The following is a 17,942-nucleotide window of genomic DNA, read 5'->3' as shown; positions in this document are numbered from 1 at the left end:
TAGGACTTCAACAAATCTTTTTGGGGGACACAATTCTTCCCATGATACTATTGATAAGAAGCCCAATAAAGGTTTCCTATCTCTTTCACAGTTAATTACTTGATAACAGTAATCCTCTTCCCAGGATTTATTTAAATACTTTTTCAAGACAGTTTACCCAAATTTTATTTTGTGGTAGTATTAAATACCTTTCTCATAGCTTAATGTTTTAGAAAGAATTCAGTTTACATTGGTAACAAGAGACTTATTCCCCCATAAAATACCCTGGTTATCATTGAGAATCCATTGGGCATATGTCTGGGTGATAGACAAATACTCTAATTTATCCCTAGGAAGACAGACTAAAGCACCAGCTCTTATGGAGAAATCCATATCCCATTGTTGGTCAGGTACAGGACAGAATTAATACTGATAATGAATATGAATTTTCATGTTCAGACAACTCGGTATTTTAGTTAATAAAATATCCCAGTAGAAAATTAATATGTAATTATAATACAGATATTTTTATTACCATATGTTTTATAAATGGATATAATACCATATACTTTATATATAAAAAATTATACTTCAGTAAATTAGAATACATTAAAAAACATATCAACCAAAAAAGAAAGAGAGAGAGAATGAATATGAGGGAGAGAGAAAATATGACAAAAACCAACAATTATTGAATTTAGGACAGTATACTGGTGTCAATGATGGTATTTCAGTATTTCAGTATATATGAAAATTCTCATAAACGAAAGTTTGGGGAAAGACATAACTTCAGCATTGAGATCCTGTTCTATATAACTTGACATTACTTTTAGCCATTCAGAAAGCATTTCAAGATCTTGCAGTTTCTAAATGTTATGATAAGCATTGGTGATCCTCTATTATAGATGTATTTTAGTGCAAGAAAGTAGAAAATGACAGTGGTATCAACTTTTTGCTGTACTGAAAAAACCTAGATGTGTCCAGAAACGATATCCATTTGTCTCATTGCATCATTAATAGAGGATAAGGCTTTGAGGGTAGTAAAAATAAACAAGAGAGAAAAATGACTTGAAAGGCTGTTTTAGTTGTGTATTTATTAATTTTTCCCACTTCGTACGTATCAGTGATTCTCGTACTGAAGAAGTCAGATCTCTAGGAGTGGCATCCATACTCTCCTCTGGGGAAAAGGTGGCCTATTTCGTAACTTATTTTGAAAAGACTACAGGCTCAGAGGCACTACCATTTACACCCAAATACCTCATTACTTTGCACATTAAGAACTAATTGGCTTGCAGGCATAGTGGAACTTTTACTATGAGCTTTGTAAAACAAAAATCAAGTGCGAAGGAAAGAAGGCTATTTTTTTCCTTTATGCATGAGCGTTTTGTCATCTCCATTTGATGTGATATTTAGAAGAAATTGAATTAGAGTAGAAAGATTTATTAAGCTACTTCCTCAGGTTAATGACTTTGTGGCATTAAAGGATTCTGACAGACACAGCTAGTGAGACAGCCAGTGATTTACAAGATGTAACCTTTTAACTGATGTTGCATGACTTTGAATATGCTGATCTTAAAGCTGCACAAAAGGTGGGGAGGGTGTCAAAATTTGAAGAGATTAATCAGATGGAACCTTCAGCCTAGACCGAATTTTGCTGAGTAAAATGGAATCACAGCCTTTGAAGACTGACATGGTGATAATGGAGTCACTATTTCAGGAAACGATTTACCTTCCTTGGGAGTACATACCTCTGCGTGTATTTAAATAATCACACACTTCGGTCCTATCAGTAAAGCTCATTTTCAAGAACTGATTGAGATGTAAGAAAATTATACTCACCAGTTACTTACTTATAGTGTCCCTGGGATTTTGGAGACAAATACTTGAATTCTGGAATTCAGATGAAATTTCTAACTATGTGGATCAATTCTTGGAAAAGATTGCATTCAGTTTACTGCAGAAACCCTTTCACGAAATACCCAGTATTGAATCTGAGAATTAATCTCAGTGTGTAAATTCAGAATTTCTGAGTCTGAGAGCCACTTTCGGTGTGTAAATTCAGAACGTGTAGGTATTCTGATTCTGTGGCTGTGCAGTTGTGGGGTGACATCATGGGCTCTGGAGCCAGACACATTGAGTTTGGGATCACTTCTGCCACTTACGACCTGTGTGACTTTACAGCAGATTATGTAAATCTCTCAATCTCACTTTCTTCCTCTGTAAAATGGGTTTAAGGACATCTAGCTCACAGTGTTCTAGCAAAGATAAAAATGAGATAATTTATGTAAAATATATCTTATCACCGAGAAAGATATATTAAATGGTGAACATTATTCTTATTATTAATTGTAATGGGTCCACACAGATTCTTTATATTGTAGTAGTACCAGTTTATTCTATGCAATTCTAATGTTCTCATTAGCTTGATTTAAAACTGCACAGTTAAGCACCAGACATATTGTATTTCTGTATGAATAAAATTAACTACATTGTTTTTGGAGTGCTTTTAAAATTTCTGCTAAAAATGGAAATATATTTTGCCATTGAATCAATAAATTCTTTTTAAAAATATATCTTTATTGATTTCAGAGATAGGAAAGGAGAGGGAGAGAGAGTTGAAACATCAATGATAAGAGAGTCGTCATTGATCGGCTGCTTCCTACGTGCCCCTGACTGGGGATCAAGCCCACAACCCTGGCATGTGCCCTGACTGGGAATCGAACCACTATCTCCTGGATCCTAGGTCGATGCTCAACCACTGAGCCACGCCTGGCCGGGCTGAATCAATAAATTTAATGTGGCACTAAATAAAGATTTCTGATCATATTGCCTCCCACTTAAACAAATCCTGGATGCCTGTAATTCCTAGATTTGGAACACTTTCAACCCTATGGCTCTGTTCCGATTCTTACCATTGGAGCAGTGTGACTGGATCCCAGTGTAGAAGCTGCTCCAGGTATTTTGTCATATTTTAGTCATCATAATATAAAGTTACCCATAAATTTCTGGAAATATTTTTCTTGAATAATTTAATTAACATTCACCTAGTAAATGCTCATGAGTGTTATAAAATTTTTGGCAGGTGCTAGTTTGGCCTTTCATTTTCTTCTCCGTAAGTTGAAGAGCCACACGCTGTGACTTACTAGTCATCCTATGAGTTAGTTTTTAACTTCTAGTAATTAGCCTTTATATTCTTATGAGTTAGCATTGGAGTATATACAACTATGATGCAGGCAATTTGAAAGGTTGCTCTAGGTTAAATTATAGAATATACACAGGCCCCCTCCCAAATTCTTGGTAGGTGAATCCCCAGGATGTCTCCATTAGAGGAGATTTTCAGGTTCCTCAATTCTAAACTAGAAATAATACCATTTATACCACTGGGTAAATTGAGGGATTACCTGATTTCTTTCTATCTAACCTGTGAGAACATAAGAAACTAGCCATGGACCATTCATTTTCCAGGTGCTATGATGTATATAAGAGAGATGGCTGGGTCAATTTGGGTTAAAGATATGCATCTATTAAACACTGCTGTGGCCACTTCTAACCACTCACTGGTATGCTCTAGAAGTGCAGACAAGGTCACCTTTGGTCAGTGATGGAGAGGAGAGTAATAAATCACTGGCTGAAATAGACTTTTTGGGTCCAGTTGAGGTCTCAGAACACATTAAGGAAAGTACTTTGCAGATAACAAGCCGCATCAAGTGAAGCGAAACTTCTGCAAGCATTCTGCCAGTTGGAACCTATTGATTTTCATAGGGACTATTAAACCAGGTTCTCTGGAATAGGAACAGGGATATTTCTATTCAGTTTGTGACAATTATATGTCCACCAGAAAAGAAAGGTAGCGGGTGGAATGTTAAAAGCTTGGCCTGAGTGGTATGCCTCACCATTCCAAGAGCCACCTGGAAGTCTCAACATTCTTGTAGAGAATTAGTTGTTGCAGTTTGATTTGTTTTCTTTTTTGAGAGAAATACTGCTAGAATCTGAACTAGTTCAGCTTGTTTATACAACATGTCATTATATTAAACTCTCATAGGTATTTTGTAATGTTTGTTATTTTTAAAATAAACACTACAATTCAGAGGCAAGCTGAAGCAAAGAGTGGGGCAGTGAGACAGACAGACAGACAGAGAGAGAGAGAGAGAGAGAGAAAGAGAGAGAGAATATGAATATAAGCAATATAGGCATATGCCTGTGTTCTGTTGCTCAAAACAAAACACACTTTGCAGTTAAATCATCCTCTCAAGTTATCACATTTAACCCTCTAGTACTTTTATAAGTAGTGGGTGATTGGAGCTAAAGTGATCTTTACCCTTTATATGGCGTCTGTGGAGCAGAAAAAGGAGATGCATAACTAGCCCCAAACTGAGGAACTCTTAGGGGGAGAGCTTACATCACTGTACCCTAGTAGAAGAAAAAGACTAGAAATTTCTCAGAATGCTGAATAAGAAAGGTCGTGTAACAAAGAAGAGGTGCTGGGCAGCAGGAAAGTTGAGAGGAGCCCAAGGTCAGGAGATTGGAGCTGGGGACTGGTACCCAAAGGAACACAGCCTATCAGCTTCAGAGCAAACTTAGGACTCATACCTTAGTGAGAGGGAGAAAAGCTGTAATCTTAGTGTTAACAGGGAAACATTTTAAATCCATTTTTATTTTTATATTTCTTCATGGTACAAAGTTGAATAGTTGTCAAAGCTGCACCCATCCATCCAACGTGGGAAGAAGAGAGGAGAGAAACAAAACTTAAAAAAAATCAAGTCATCAAACTCCAAAACCATTTGTTTGCTAAAAGAGAGGAAGCTAAAGGCTATGTGCAGAGGATATTAATTAGAAGAGATCCAAATAATTTTCAGTATTAAATTAGCTTTCGACTATCTTTTTTTATTAAGTAAGCACTCAAGTCACCATATGCCACTCCAGTAGTTTTAACAGTAAAGGAGCATAATGCGAATGGAGCCCGTATTCAATCCTTAAGCACCATGCGGTAGCCCCGTCTCATGTTAACTTCAAGTGCCCCATGGGAGCGCATTGCTTATAGGCGTTTTAGAGAAGTGACATGTCCAAAGTACACAGTGGCATGTAGAATTTGAATCCAGGGCTTTTGAGTTCCAAATCTGGGCCCTTCCTACTTACACCATCTAGGTCTGAAAGAGAAAAAGACACATGAGAAGTCAGGAGTGTTCATGGCCCATATTTAGGATGGGCACTAGATGTTGCGTGTTGCTAAGCACATACAAGATGAAAAAGCCCTCACTGACACGCAGACACAGAGCAGCCGAGTGCAGTTCCAAGCCACACTGGGAAACAAGGATACATAATATTCCCTATGTGCAGAGAATACAAGCAACATATTTCTTTACCAGAGCTGTTAGTTTAAGGAGTCTCAGCATACACAGCCACTAACAAATGAAAGAAACATGACTGGCGGTGTATAAAATACAAAGTCCATGCCTCGCTTGCTGCGGCTCTTGCCGCTCTTTGTCTCAGTGGTAGATACAGCGTAGTGATGGCCCAGGTGCAGTTGTGTATATCGAGTTCCAGTGTCCTTTCTGCTGCAAGTGTCAGTGTCACAGGATAAATTCAGTTCAAGCTGCTCATATTTATCTCTATCAGAGAGGCCTGAAAAATATATCAAAGGAATGGTTATATCTATAATGCTCCCCCACCCCGACAGATCAAGCTGTCACTAGGAGGATTTTTCTTTGAGATTTGGAGATCAGAATACTCTGGAACTGTTTTCCCATCATGGCATCAGGACATATGTAGGTGTTGTGATGAGCTTCAAGGTGTGAAATACATAATAAATGCGCTATAGGCTGTGAATGATTTCTTTTACTGAAAAATCAAAGCAGAAAACTAGTTTAAAAGTATTCTCTATTTCCTATGACAGTTAAAATTCCTCCTTAGATACCACTGGATATCCGGGAGTAAAATTTCTTAAAATTTTTAGTCAAAGATACATATATATATATTTTCCAGCTTGAGTCTCTTTGAATTTAAAACAGCCTTGGGAAGTATCGGAGAGGGAGCAATGCTAAGACATTAGCATGGAATGTGTGCATAGCTCCCCAATTACGCAACGTGGAGCTTTTAAACTCTGAGTGCTTTCACTCAGAAGAGGTTTAAGGCCATGCTGGTGGGAGTGCGTTGAGGATGTGCACATTCTCATAAAGAAAGAGATGTTGCCAGGTGGGGGTGGGTGGAGAGAGATTAACCAAAGAATTTACATGCATATAGGCATAACCCGTGGACACAGACAATAGTGTGGTGAAGGCCTGGGGCGGGGAGTGGGTGTGGGGTGGAAGGGGGCAATGGAGAAAAAGGGGGGCATATGTAACATTTTGAACAATAAAAAAGACATTTTAAAATTTTAAAAACTCAAAGATGGCCTATCTTTAAAAAAGAAAATAAAAAGAAAGATGTTGAGAAGGATTGAGCTGAAATTTTAGTTTCTGATTTTGGAAGGATCTGGCATCTTCAGAAAAGTGAAGCTCTGGGTTCACTCATGTTAACACGCTTCCTCCACAAGGGAGTCAAATCCATGCTTCCACATCGAGGAATTATTGCCGTGGAGCAAAATTGATAATGGAATTTTCTTTCAAACCTTAAATCATTGAGATCTCTTTCTTTTCAATTCCAGCCCCACAGAATGATTATATTACTTTTGAAGTCATTTAAAAGCATGTTTTGGGGGGTTTTTGAGGGAGTTGAGCAATATTAACCAGGGTATTTGAAGGTCTTAATTATCTTAGAAAAAATCAGGCAAGGAACTAAAGCTTCTAAGAGTGTCCAGGTTTTCCCCTATTCAAAGGTGCCCTCAGTAAGAGATTCAACCCAAGCTGTAATTGATGAAGCTTAAGATGCTAATGTTTCCCAGAGTATTTTTTGTATTTGTTGATCTACAAATTACAAAATCATGAGCTTCTTGAATATCTAATTGCTCAGTTTTATAGCTAATAGATAATCACTTAGTTCAAAAGGGTATCTCAGGGCCTCTAAAAGCATGCATTGTTCTGTCCCTCACTTCAGACAGTTTGGGAATTGTGCAGCTGAGTAACTGCTTTCCAGTGTAAAGAAATACAAAATTAAAAGTCAATGTTCTTGTTTTCATGCCTTCTTGGTAATTTAAAAAGCATTTTGAAAAGTACTATGTTGACCATGTAAAAATTACTAAGGGCACTAGAAAGAAGTGATGCCGTTTGCCGTATTTCTATCAGAACCTGATTGTCTGCAGGACATGGCTGATGCCCAGGTCTTTAATAACTCAGGTGTGACCTAGGTGGTCAAGAGTAATTAATAAGCATAAGAAACGGTCTTATAACCTCCCTGAAGTTTAACCAAAGTAGCACAGCTCTTATCCCAGTCTTCAAAAAAGGTGGAGGAAGGTGTTTCAATTCAAATGCCAACAGGCATCATTTCTCTCTTTGAATACCACCAAGCAAAAAGATTATATTAGATAGAGTTTAAAATTTTGATGACGTTGTCTTCCACTTTTAGGAAAAAGAGAAATAAAATAATGTTTTATGTTTATTAGACATTATTTTTTACTAAGGCTGGAATGCTCTCATGAATCCCAGTAGTTCTACATTTAGTAGTTTGTTTCAATTGCAGTAGGTTTTTTGGGAAGGCTTAGAAAATTGCAAATAGAAGACCAGGAAAGTTTACTTTACTTTTACAAATTATTTCAGAAAATGAACTAACATTACTGAACATCTACCATGGATCAGGAGATTTCACATATATTCTGATTTAATCCTAACAACAATAATACTGCGAGGTAGCAATTATCATGCCCATTTTATGCATGAAGAAATTGAAATAATTCTCATTAAAGGTAAGTGAGTTGGTAAAGGACTCTAAATGAAAGAACCAGGATTCAAATTGCATTTTTAAAAATAATGTACAATCAAGGGTGTTTATTACAGAATAATTTATATCAGTAACAAATTGTAAAAATCTTGAGTGTCTAACCATAGGATAGCGGTTGATGACACAAGGCCACTAGGAAGCTGTTTTACATTCTGCTTATGAACATTAGGTATCCTTAAAATTTTAGGGTATCTTTAGTGAACATTGTAAGAAAAAATTATATTTGAAATATGTAAAGAAACATGCACAATTTAAAAAGCTGAGAGGAAATAAACCAAAATACTAATGATAGTTGTGTTATAATGGTGGATCTGTTCCACACTCTTATTTTTTTTAATCTCACATTTTTAAAAAATGTGGCCATGATATTTCTATAAAAGTATTTATTTTTTCTCCAAAGTATATTTTATAAAAGTGCTTATTTTCTTCCAGCCGTGGAAACATGGGCCTGACAAGATAATTTAGGAGGCTTACATTATATTCATTTTTTTATCACAGGATATCAATTTCTTTTTTGCAAGAATCCAGCCACATTGGTGTCGAGGTCACCTCATTGGGGAATATGGGAGTAGGGGCTCAGCATGGCTTTTCTCTTTAACTGTCCCCTGGTGGGCACAGAGACAAAGCAATGGATTTCCAGTTGCATCCCTAGAGTCCTCTGATTGCTAAGGGTCTCACAGCTCCTTCTCTGGGAATTCATAGTGCACTCCAATTCTCGCTGTTATCATTTTTTAATGTTCATCATTTCATTCTCATTTAATTTCTTCTGTGGTTGTGTTTGATCCATAAAACATGGATCATACAAGTTAGAGGCAAGGTGTGCTCTTTGAAGGTGAGGAGCAGGACTCCTGTTTGGCCTCTGTGAAAGCTCTGTAGCCTGTGATGTGGAGAGGAGAGGAGAGGACATGCAACCAGTACCTGCTGCAGTGGAGCTTTTATTAATGACATTTCTTGGAACATTCTTAATTCATCTTGGGGAAATGCAATATTAAATAAATGGTTCAGTAACTCTTTGTGATTCACAGTTTGGAAATCACAAGCTATAACCTGTGCAGGCACTAAAAGATCTGGGTAGTTAGCTCTGCCTGTGAGGCAGGCATTCTCCATTCCGCTGGTATAGATAACATGACAAAAAATGTCATATAGCCTTGAATGGCAGGAGGAAAACTGTGTAAACAATTCTAATCTCATCTAACCAAAACTGTTAAACCAGGGATTTTTTTTTCTTTGAACTACCAACCTTTGGTATACAAACACTAGCTTCAGTCCTCATTCATTCATTCATTCATTCATTCAACAAATTACTGTATCCCAGGTGTCAGTAAATAATGCTGGAGGTACTGCTGTGTAGAAAATGGGCAAAACCCTTGCTGTCACAGAATTTACGTTCTGGTGGAAGAATCAAGGGATGAGCTAGTAATTAAATGATAATAGATGTTTCTAAATGATTTATGGTGTTTGTCTGTGTATATGTGTGTAGCCTGCTTTTGCTGGAATGACCAGGGAAGGCCTCGAAGTTACTCTCTGAATGACGCGAGGTCCAGTGGGAATGAAGGCAGCAAGTGCAAAGGCCGCGGAGTCTGGTCCGGGCATTGAACAGCCTGTCGGATCTAAAGGGGTGTTTATTCTAAGCCCAGTGGGGTGACAACAATGGCACTGAAGTTGGAGAGTGGCAGGATCAGATTTACAGTGTAAAGACACCACTCTGGCTGCTGTGTGCAGACAGACTGATTATAAAGGGTAAGCATCAAAGCAGGGGGACCAGTTAGGAAGTGTCACAGAGCCAATGCAGCCTTTTAAGTAGCAGAATCATCGGACCAGAATGATGACATGGAACAGTCCACTTTATTTTAAGAAGGGAGTGATCAAATAGCAGGTCAAATGCTACCGACCGGATAAGGTTCTATCAGAAAAGTAGCTAGTAGTTTGGCTCCAAGCGGCTCTTCCATGGAGGCCACGAATTTCTTCTGTAAGAGCTGTTTGGAGGAGTGCTTGGATGACGCCAGCTTGACTGCCGGACAAGGGGAGGAAGCAGAGCAAGAATGCAGAGGCGGCTGGGGGGGTTTCCTGGGAAGGGTCGACAACCGCTGAGCCACGGCCGCCGGCCCTTACCTTGTTTTTTTTTCTCTTCTTTAGTACTTATCAACTCTGGACCTTTATTTATTTGTTATTTTCTGTCTTCACTAGAACATAAGTTTCTTGGAACACAAATTTCTTAGGAAGTTTATCTACTTTGTGGACTGTTGTATCCTCATGCCCAGAATAGCATCTTTATATAGAAGATGCACAAAAATATTTGTGGAATTAATCGATGAAGTTCATTGGATACAAATTGCATATAGATTGGTAGGTTGGGTGGTGAGAAGACTGTGTTCTTTTTGGGTTGTTTATACCTTCTCATTGAATTAGAAGCAAGATTGTGAAAGGAGAGTGAAAGAAGGAGTTAGTATTGGAGGCGTGAGGGAGAAAGTTAAAATGTTCTGCTGCAGAGCGAGGGAGCTGTAGGCCTCTTGAGACTGTGGTCATCAGTTAAAAGTGGGACCAATCAATATGATTGTGTGTTTTCTTCCAACCACTTTAGTTCAGGCACAGATATGGAGTAAGAGAAGATTGGAGTTAACCACATTAGGGTTTTTTCTTGGCAAGTAGAACAGAGAAAGGTAAGAGCAAAGGAGTTGGGGGGATGCAGATCATTGCTTATACTAATGGGCCATGAAATCTAAGCTAAGAGCTAAAAGTATAGGAGGTAGAAAGCAGAGAGTGTGGAGTTAGAAATCAATGTTTTTGAAGTGGTTCAGTTGGTGATAATGATAAAGCCTAGGATGTGACCATGGGAATGGGTGGCTAAGAGGAGTGGAAGAAGAGATTGTTACTGATAGACAAGGATATGTTGAATGGGTCGTCCACATGAAAGTTGAAGTTGTTAAAATGATAAGCTCAATGACTGAGATAAAGTCCCTAAAATATGTTAAAATCTTTAGTATAGGATAAGTGATAAGGAGATGGGAAGATGACTACAAGGAGAAGTTGCAGGTTGTCTTGGCTGATGGCAGACATTTCAAAGCAGCTGGGATTTTTGAGGGACAAGGGAGGAGAAATAGTTTGGACCTAGCAATGAAGAGGAGGATACTTCCCTTCAGGCCCTGTGGTATGTTGTCCATTGAGGTAAAAACAAGTCACTATTTGAGAAGACAATGAAAAACATAAGCTAGTCATGAGATGCCCCGGTTTCTGTTAGATCAAGCAGATAAAGGGAATAATCAGATTTGGCTAAAATTCTATAGTTATTAGAGAGACTATCCTCAGGTAGGAAAACCTTGATCTTTTTTATGTGTCCCACTTTTGATTTTTGCATGTTATAACAAGTTTTTTCATGTTGAAAGTTTTTTACTTTCAAATCCTTGTAGGCTAAAACTATCATTCTTGACTTTAACAAAGCTCCAGTTGTCAAGTCTTTTCAACAGATATGTTCATGACAACATGTACTTGTTGATATGCCAGAAAACAGGATGCTAAATTAAGCAGAAGCTCTGCAGAAGGAAATGCTCGTGAAAATTTAAAGACATTTGTCTATTTACTTACCATTAATAATTTATATGTTGCCTTTTCCCACAAAGGATTTGAGGAGCACAGTTCTATACTTTGCGTAATGATCTCTGGTCATTTTGAAGACTGTAAATGAGCCTAGAGGAAGGATAGAGAGACAAAACACTTATAGTCTCAAAGCCTGCAAAGAAAATGAGATGAGGCTGAGCATTTTAGTGGAAATACTGCTGTACTTGGCTGAATCATAGAAGTAGAGCAGTAGCCTCTACTTATAAAGGTCACCCCCACTTCCCAAGAGTATTTGATTTGAAGTTCCAGAGTCAAGATCTAGGCCACATCTAAGATAGCCAAGCGGCTCAAGTCTTAATAGAAATTTGCTATTAGAGCCCCTCTCCTTTTTTTCCTGTTCATTCACCAATTACCTGATTCACCCAGGTGGTTATTGCTGTTTCTGATTCTCTGCTATAAGACATTTTTAAAGTGGGAGTCTCAGTTTCTCTCTTCATTTTGCCTTTTAGGTGGACAAAAAAATTGTGAGAACTGAGATAGGAGTTCTACTTCGCCTCTCACATCCGAACATTGTAAGTGGTTTTTAAACTATTATTTCAAATAACCTCTAAAGTTATAGAATGGGATTTTTGTTTCAAATAACCTCTAAAGTTATAGAATGGGATTTTTGTTTTTTGCTGTCCATGCTGATCATGGAAAAAGGATTCTTCCACCAGCAGTAAGCAGCCACGGGCTGCTGTCCTCATCTGATCACATATTTCAGTTCTTAAGGTGAATGAATCTTAAATACAGTACCTTTTCAAAGAGTTTGAAAATGGACAGATCAGCAATATATACCAGCTTTACTTCTGTTCATAAAATGATAGCTGAAATTTGGACAGCTTTGTTTCGCTCTAATAAAACCCTGGCTTTTCCTCTTGGGTGTCTATCTCATTCACATACCATTCCTGAAAAGGCCTGTGAAGAAAATGCATTGCTTTCCAAAATCATGTCAGCCTCCTCTGAAAGAGCATCTGTTTCAGAGACAATGCAGAGCATCAAATAAACGCCGTGCCTGAGTGGGGAAAATAAAAGGTCTTCGGAAGCTCTGCTCTAGGCTATGTCCAAAGGTATGGGGGACAAGGTCTGATTTTTGAAAAGCTTTCTTGAGCCAGTGAAGTGCAAAGAACAAAGTCAGTTTCCAGGCCATCTCTTGTTTTTATGAATTGAGCCAACTACTGAAAGAAAACATTTTACTCATTTCTCTGAGAAAGTTGTGTTCAGGAGGGTGACCTGAAATGTGTAAGCTCAAGGCAAAGTGCTTAGAACTTAATATATGAGCTACCAATGCACTCAGCTTTAAATAACAGAAAACTTGAATACAGTCGTCTGAACAGTCATTTTCTTTAGGTTATAAGGAACCAGAAGGCAGGCAGTTCCTAGCATAGGTTCAGCTCCTTAGTGATGTCACCCAGCACCAAGACACCTGCCACGTATGGGTTCTACCATCCTCAGTGGATTCACCTTCACCCTCATGCTTTCCCCTCAAGGCCTAAAATGGCCTCTCCACACCCTCTGCAAGCCCTCAGGTCTATATTCAAGACAGAATGAAGAGAAAAAGGCCCCACAGCAGAATCTGATGAGAAGAGTAAAAGTTTTTCCAGAATTTCCAGCTGTGGCACAGTTCTCTCCAGACCGTATTGGTCAGAGCTGGTCACAAGAGCAACCTTAACTTCACAGAGACCGGGAAAGTTGGGGAGCAGGGTAATCATAAGTGGCTCAGGCAAGTTACGATCCATAATCTGAGGCCAGGCACCTTTCTTCCAGAAACCAATTCAGAGTTCTGTTTGCAGTAAAGTAGGGGACGAAGGGCTTTGGATAAGCAGTTTAATAACATTGGCCACATACAATCATCACCTTTACATTGTCCATCTTTCAAAGAGAAGTCAGTGTGGAATTTTCCTCAAATCATTTTCTTCAAATGTAGATCAGATCTGTCATTAGATTTTCAGATGTATTAAAGAAAATATCCAAAATCGGATGGATTATCTGAATGTGATGAAAGCCCTGTTATGACCAATCAAGTCATTGCCACTCTACTTTTCTGAGGATCCCTTCACCCACCAGCAGCTCTTTTGCAGTTGAGGGATATCCTTTCCATAAAGACATACTTTCACCTGGTCCTGTTCTGTCTCAGACTCCAGATTCCAAGTTCCTTCCCAGGAGAAGAGGCATTTGCATTCCCAGTAACCGTGATGCTTTCAAATGGTTTCGGAAGTTTTGTTTGCTTGCTTTTATTTTTAAATTCTACATCAATTCAGAAATTGATATATTTTGATAAAAATTAGAAAGTGTTTCTAAAGCAGGTATCTTTCATCTGTCAAAAGAATAATATAAAAAATCAAAAGGAGCCTTGAAGAAATGAAGTCACTGATAAAAACAATCAGAGAGTGACAAATGGCTCCCTGATACTAGCACTAGGACCCTTTATTGACAATGATCCAACATGTTACTATTACAGAGTTTTGTTTTAGCAATAGCTTTAGCTATTTCTCAGAAAGGTAACAGTAAGAAACCTGTGATTTTTTTTTTTATATCTTTCTCTAGATAAAACTTAAAGAGATATTTGAAACTCCCACAGAAATCAGTCTGGTCCTAGAACTCGTCACAGGAGGAGAGCTGTTTGACAGGTGAGTTGATCCTGGAAATCCAACCACCGAAAGGATTTGCTTCTAGTCATCAAAAAAGAATCAAAGGGAAATTTCTTCTGAAATTTTTCATAACGACACATCATACCAGTTAATAAATTCTACTAAAGTAAATCTTAGAGGAGTGTAGAACAAAAGAAGAGTGATATCTGGTAAGATGTGACTGGATGAAAAGTTGGGATTCTTAGTGACTAAAAAGGGAAACACTCTATCTATTTACTTTTACAAACATTTGCTGCCCCAATAAAAAACAGGATTTCTAAAGTCATACTAAATCTAAACTAAACACTAATATTTATGACAATATTTTGTGAGAAAATATTGGATGAAAATTATAGAATGTTAAATGTGTTATAATTGTATTCTTTATTATGATCCAAAAGCTCTTAAAAATCAATATTCTTCGAATGATTATTTGGAAGCCTACTTTCTCTATTAGGCTGCGTAAAGAGTTTCAAACTGCAGGGTACAACGTGTTCTGCTCTATCCAATAATGACCAATTTTTGTTGACGTTTCATAGCTTCATCATTCAAGGCAGAGGTTTGAGGTAGGCAAGGAGTGTGCCCGCAAAACCAGTAGAGTATAATATAAGCAAACTGCTTGTGTAAGAGGCACAAGCTTTAAGCCTCCATAGCTTTCCCACCTTCCTTGTCTTCTCAGGATAATTCCCTGTTTAACCTGATGATCTCTTGGGACCCCTTTGCTGTACTCATTGGGTTAATAAAAAAATAATAAAATTGGAAGAAGTCAAAGGACTAAGTAGGTATATGTTAGAAATGATAAGAAGTTATGCACAAATGTAAATGTCTTGTTGGTTAAAAAATAAATTGGTTAAGAAAGATGTGGGTTGCAGATGGAAGACAGAGGAGAGATTGAGGAAACTGCTGATATATTCTATGTGCATAGAGCACAGTAAATTCTCAATAAATATTTGCTGAATGAATGAATGAGCAGCCACTAAGATGAGTGGACTCTGAGAAGGAAGATATCTAAAAGGGATAGATTTAGACTGTGCTAGGAAAGGAGCACTTCTCCCATTCATACATATGTTGAAGTTTCCTTAGAATAAGTTTTATGAATGATCAGACTTTAACAGTTGTCACATTTTAACTACGTTCATTGCAAATAAATGAATCAACTGAGGGAAGTGGGCATCAGTTTTTAAACATGTATTTCTTGTGGCAGTTGGCTGATAGTCAGTTACACTAAAGGTTCCAGATGCTGACTTAAGGGACAAATAACTAACCTAGAGTGGTTTGCTTAACTTTTTTGAACCTCAGAACAAATTTGAGGCAGTCCTATGATGCCAAGGCAGCTGAGGCACTCCGATCCACTCTGTCTCTGATCTGAAACAGTCTGATCACTCTGATTATATAAGAATAGTCTTGTTCTAAAACCATCATGTTCCCATGCTTAGTGAAGACTCTTCTGGACTAGTTTATTTGAATGTCGCCAAAATTTGCAGACTCTGGCTCCTTTTTCAACACCTCTTTAGCTGACTCTTTCATGTTCCTTCTTTAGGAACATTTAGAGTCAATTTATAGTTAGATCCTGATGGCTTTGTAGCCATGAGGTGTCTCGAAGGAGAACTTAAGATATTTCTGTGCTGGTTACGGCCTATCAGAGAGAAATCTCGTGCTCTTTAATTGTAAATAATTGTAGGATGGGGATGTCACACTGAAGCTGTTGTCTACCAATAACACTTACTATTTACCTACCTACCTCTATTTGTTCAAATTATCTTGGAATCAAGTTTCTTTCCTTCCCTTTTTCCAAAACTTTCTTTCACGGAAGAATTCTGGTTCTCTCATCTTGCAGTTGAGTTGATTTTGATAAAGTAGAGTTAATTCAGCTTTAAACAAAAACGAAAAACTAAATGCTGTTGATAAATTTCATTTACAGAGAAAATGGATAAAATATTCAGAATTAACAGAACATGTTTAAAGAATGGCAGGCAGCCAGTAAAGCACTCAGCTACTCTATAAACTCTTAGTGGTCTCAGGCAATAGATTACTTTCCCCCGTTAATGTTGTTGTCTACATGTCTGTTGCCATATCTGAGATGAACTTGGTTTCTTCATTAAATTTCTTAATTCCACAGTTATCTTCAAAATTGCATCAAGCTGAAAATATATCCTTCATTATTATCTTTGCATTGTTTTCTTTCTTGAGAGTTAAAAATTGTAATATTCTTTCATATTCCTGTACTTAGGTAAAAAACCAAATCTATTTAATTGTGATGATAAAAATTCATCCCTGGTCTGTCTAATGATGGCTTTAACAGTATTTAATGAATGAACTAAAGGAGCAATTGATGAAAAGATAATCATGTTAGTACATTATAGGCAAAATGCTTGTCTTTTATTAGCACTAAAGGATATATTCTGTGGTGCTTCTAAAAAACTAAACATAGTAAAAATCCAAGTGGAATTTGCCATTTCATGTAGAATATAAACAGTAAATTGCATAGGATGATTGATTAAAATTTTTGGAATAAAATCAGTGATTTCTGTGTGTGTATCCAAGAAAATCCCCCCCAAAAAAACTCTTCAAAATTATGATATAATGTGAAAAAGAAAGCTGCAGAGGTTTTCTCTTCCATCCTGCTCAATCTTGTCATGATTCTTAGAAATTTATTGAACATGATCAACAAGATAAAAAAATAAATAAATGAGAAGGGACAAAAAATATATAGATAGATAAGAATCAGTACACAAACGTCCTATCATATGATGCTTTGTATTTGCTAGAGGTTGGTCGCAGATTTGGCTATAAGTATTCATGCGGGAGTGATAAGTGCCCTAGTTGGGGCATGAACACAGTACATGGGGCACAAAATGTGGGAGTCTTCTAAGTCAGAAATGGATTCAGGGGGGAATAGAGTCTTTTGCGCTGAATCTTAAGGGAGAAATCATGGGTCAGCAGGCAAAGGGCAGAGGGGAAAACAAAGTGATGTCCAAAAGCAGGCCACACGGGTCGGGGCTGGCGTCTTAGTCCTGAGTGTCTTAGATGGAAATGTCTTAGTCTACCTTTCAGAAGCTGTTCTGGACAGGAAGCAAGCAGTTGCTAGATATTTGTCAAGTGAGAGACTGAATAAATAATGTGCTCTTGAGCAGTTTCTGTGACATCCTTGGGTTGGGCTTTTCATTTATAGTAGGAGAGAACCGAACTAGGAATCCCTAGGCTGCGTTCCCAGGCCTGCAATTTGAATCTGGCCTCCCCTTTCTCCTGCACTGTCAACTCCCTGGCCAGCACCCACATCGGTCCACAATCTCCTCACTCTCTCTCCAGCTTTCAAATTTAACAGGTGGTAATAGTACCTTTGAAACTATTTTTTTAAGTATATGAATTTAATACTCTTTGGGAATGTTCTTAGAAAAAGCATCAATACAGACCAAGGGGCCATCGATGAAATGAGAAAAGGCAGTGAGTGAAGCTTATAAAGGAGCGGTGGATTTAAAAGGAAACAGCGGAATTCATTTTAATGTATTTTTTTCTGTACCAGCATAATAATGTACTAACAGTCTTTAAGACTTAGTTCCTGAAACTCATATTGTTTGGGGATTTTACCCTGTGTCATTCAGTCCGATGGCACACATTTTCATAAGACCAACGTCTTTCTCACATAAACCTACAGTCATCTAATAACAATAACATCTCCCTTTGAGAAAAACTGCCATTGGTGGAGGGAACAGTGAGGCTCCCAGCGTACGTGCCAGGAAGTCTGAGGGCCCCTGGCTGTGATCGGATTAGAGCCCTTCAGCTGCACTGCCTGTACTAACTGCCGGCTGGAGATGCGCTCAATTCAATTTGCAGCAATTAAGGTGACAGAAGCTAATGCACAAAAGT

At 37.9% G+C, this 17,942-nt stretch overlaps 1 protein-coding gene across 2 annotated transcripts in view; it reads left to right on the top strand.

Moving 5' to 3' along the window:
* The window catches only part of CAMK4 (calcium/calmodulin dependent protein kinase IV), a 137,263-nt gene that overhangs the window by 67,278 nt on the left and 52,043 nt on the right, over positions 1-17,942 (top strand). For both annotated transcript variants that reach the window (XM_081131141.1, XM_081131140.1), the window contains 2 exons: positions 11,916-11,978; positions 13,993-14,075. In XM_081131141.1, the coding sequence (XP_080987267.1) occupies positions 11,916-11,978; positions 13,993-14,075 (146 nt within the window). The remainder of the gene's footprint in view (positions 1-11,915; positions 11,979-13,992; positions 14,076-17,942) is intronic.

Source organism: Miniopterus schreibersii, assembly GCF_964146895.1.
Source record: "Miniopterus schreibersii genome assembly, chromosome: 3".
Lineage (NCBI taxonomy): Eukaryota > Metazoa > Chordata > Mammalia > Chiroptera > Miniopteridae > Miniopterus > Miniopterus schreibersii.
Note: the sequence above shows the minus strand (reverse complement) of the source record. Positions and strands in the feature narration are given on the sequence as shown.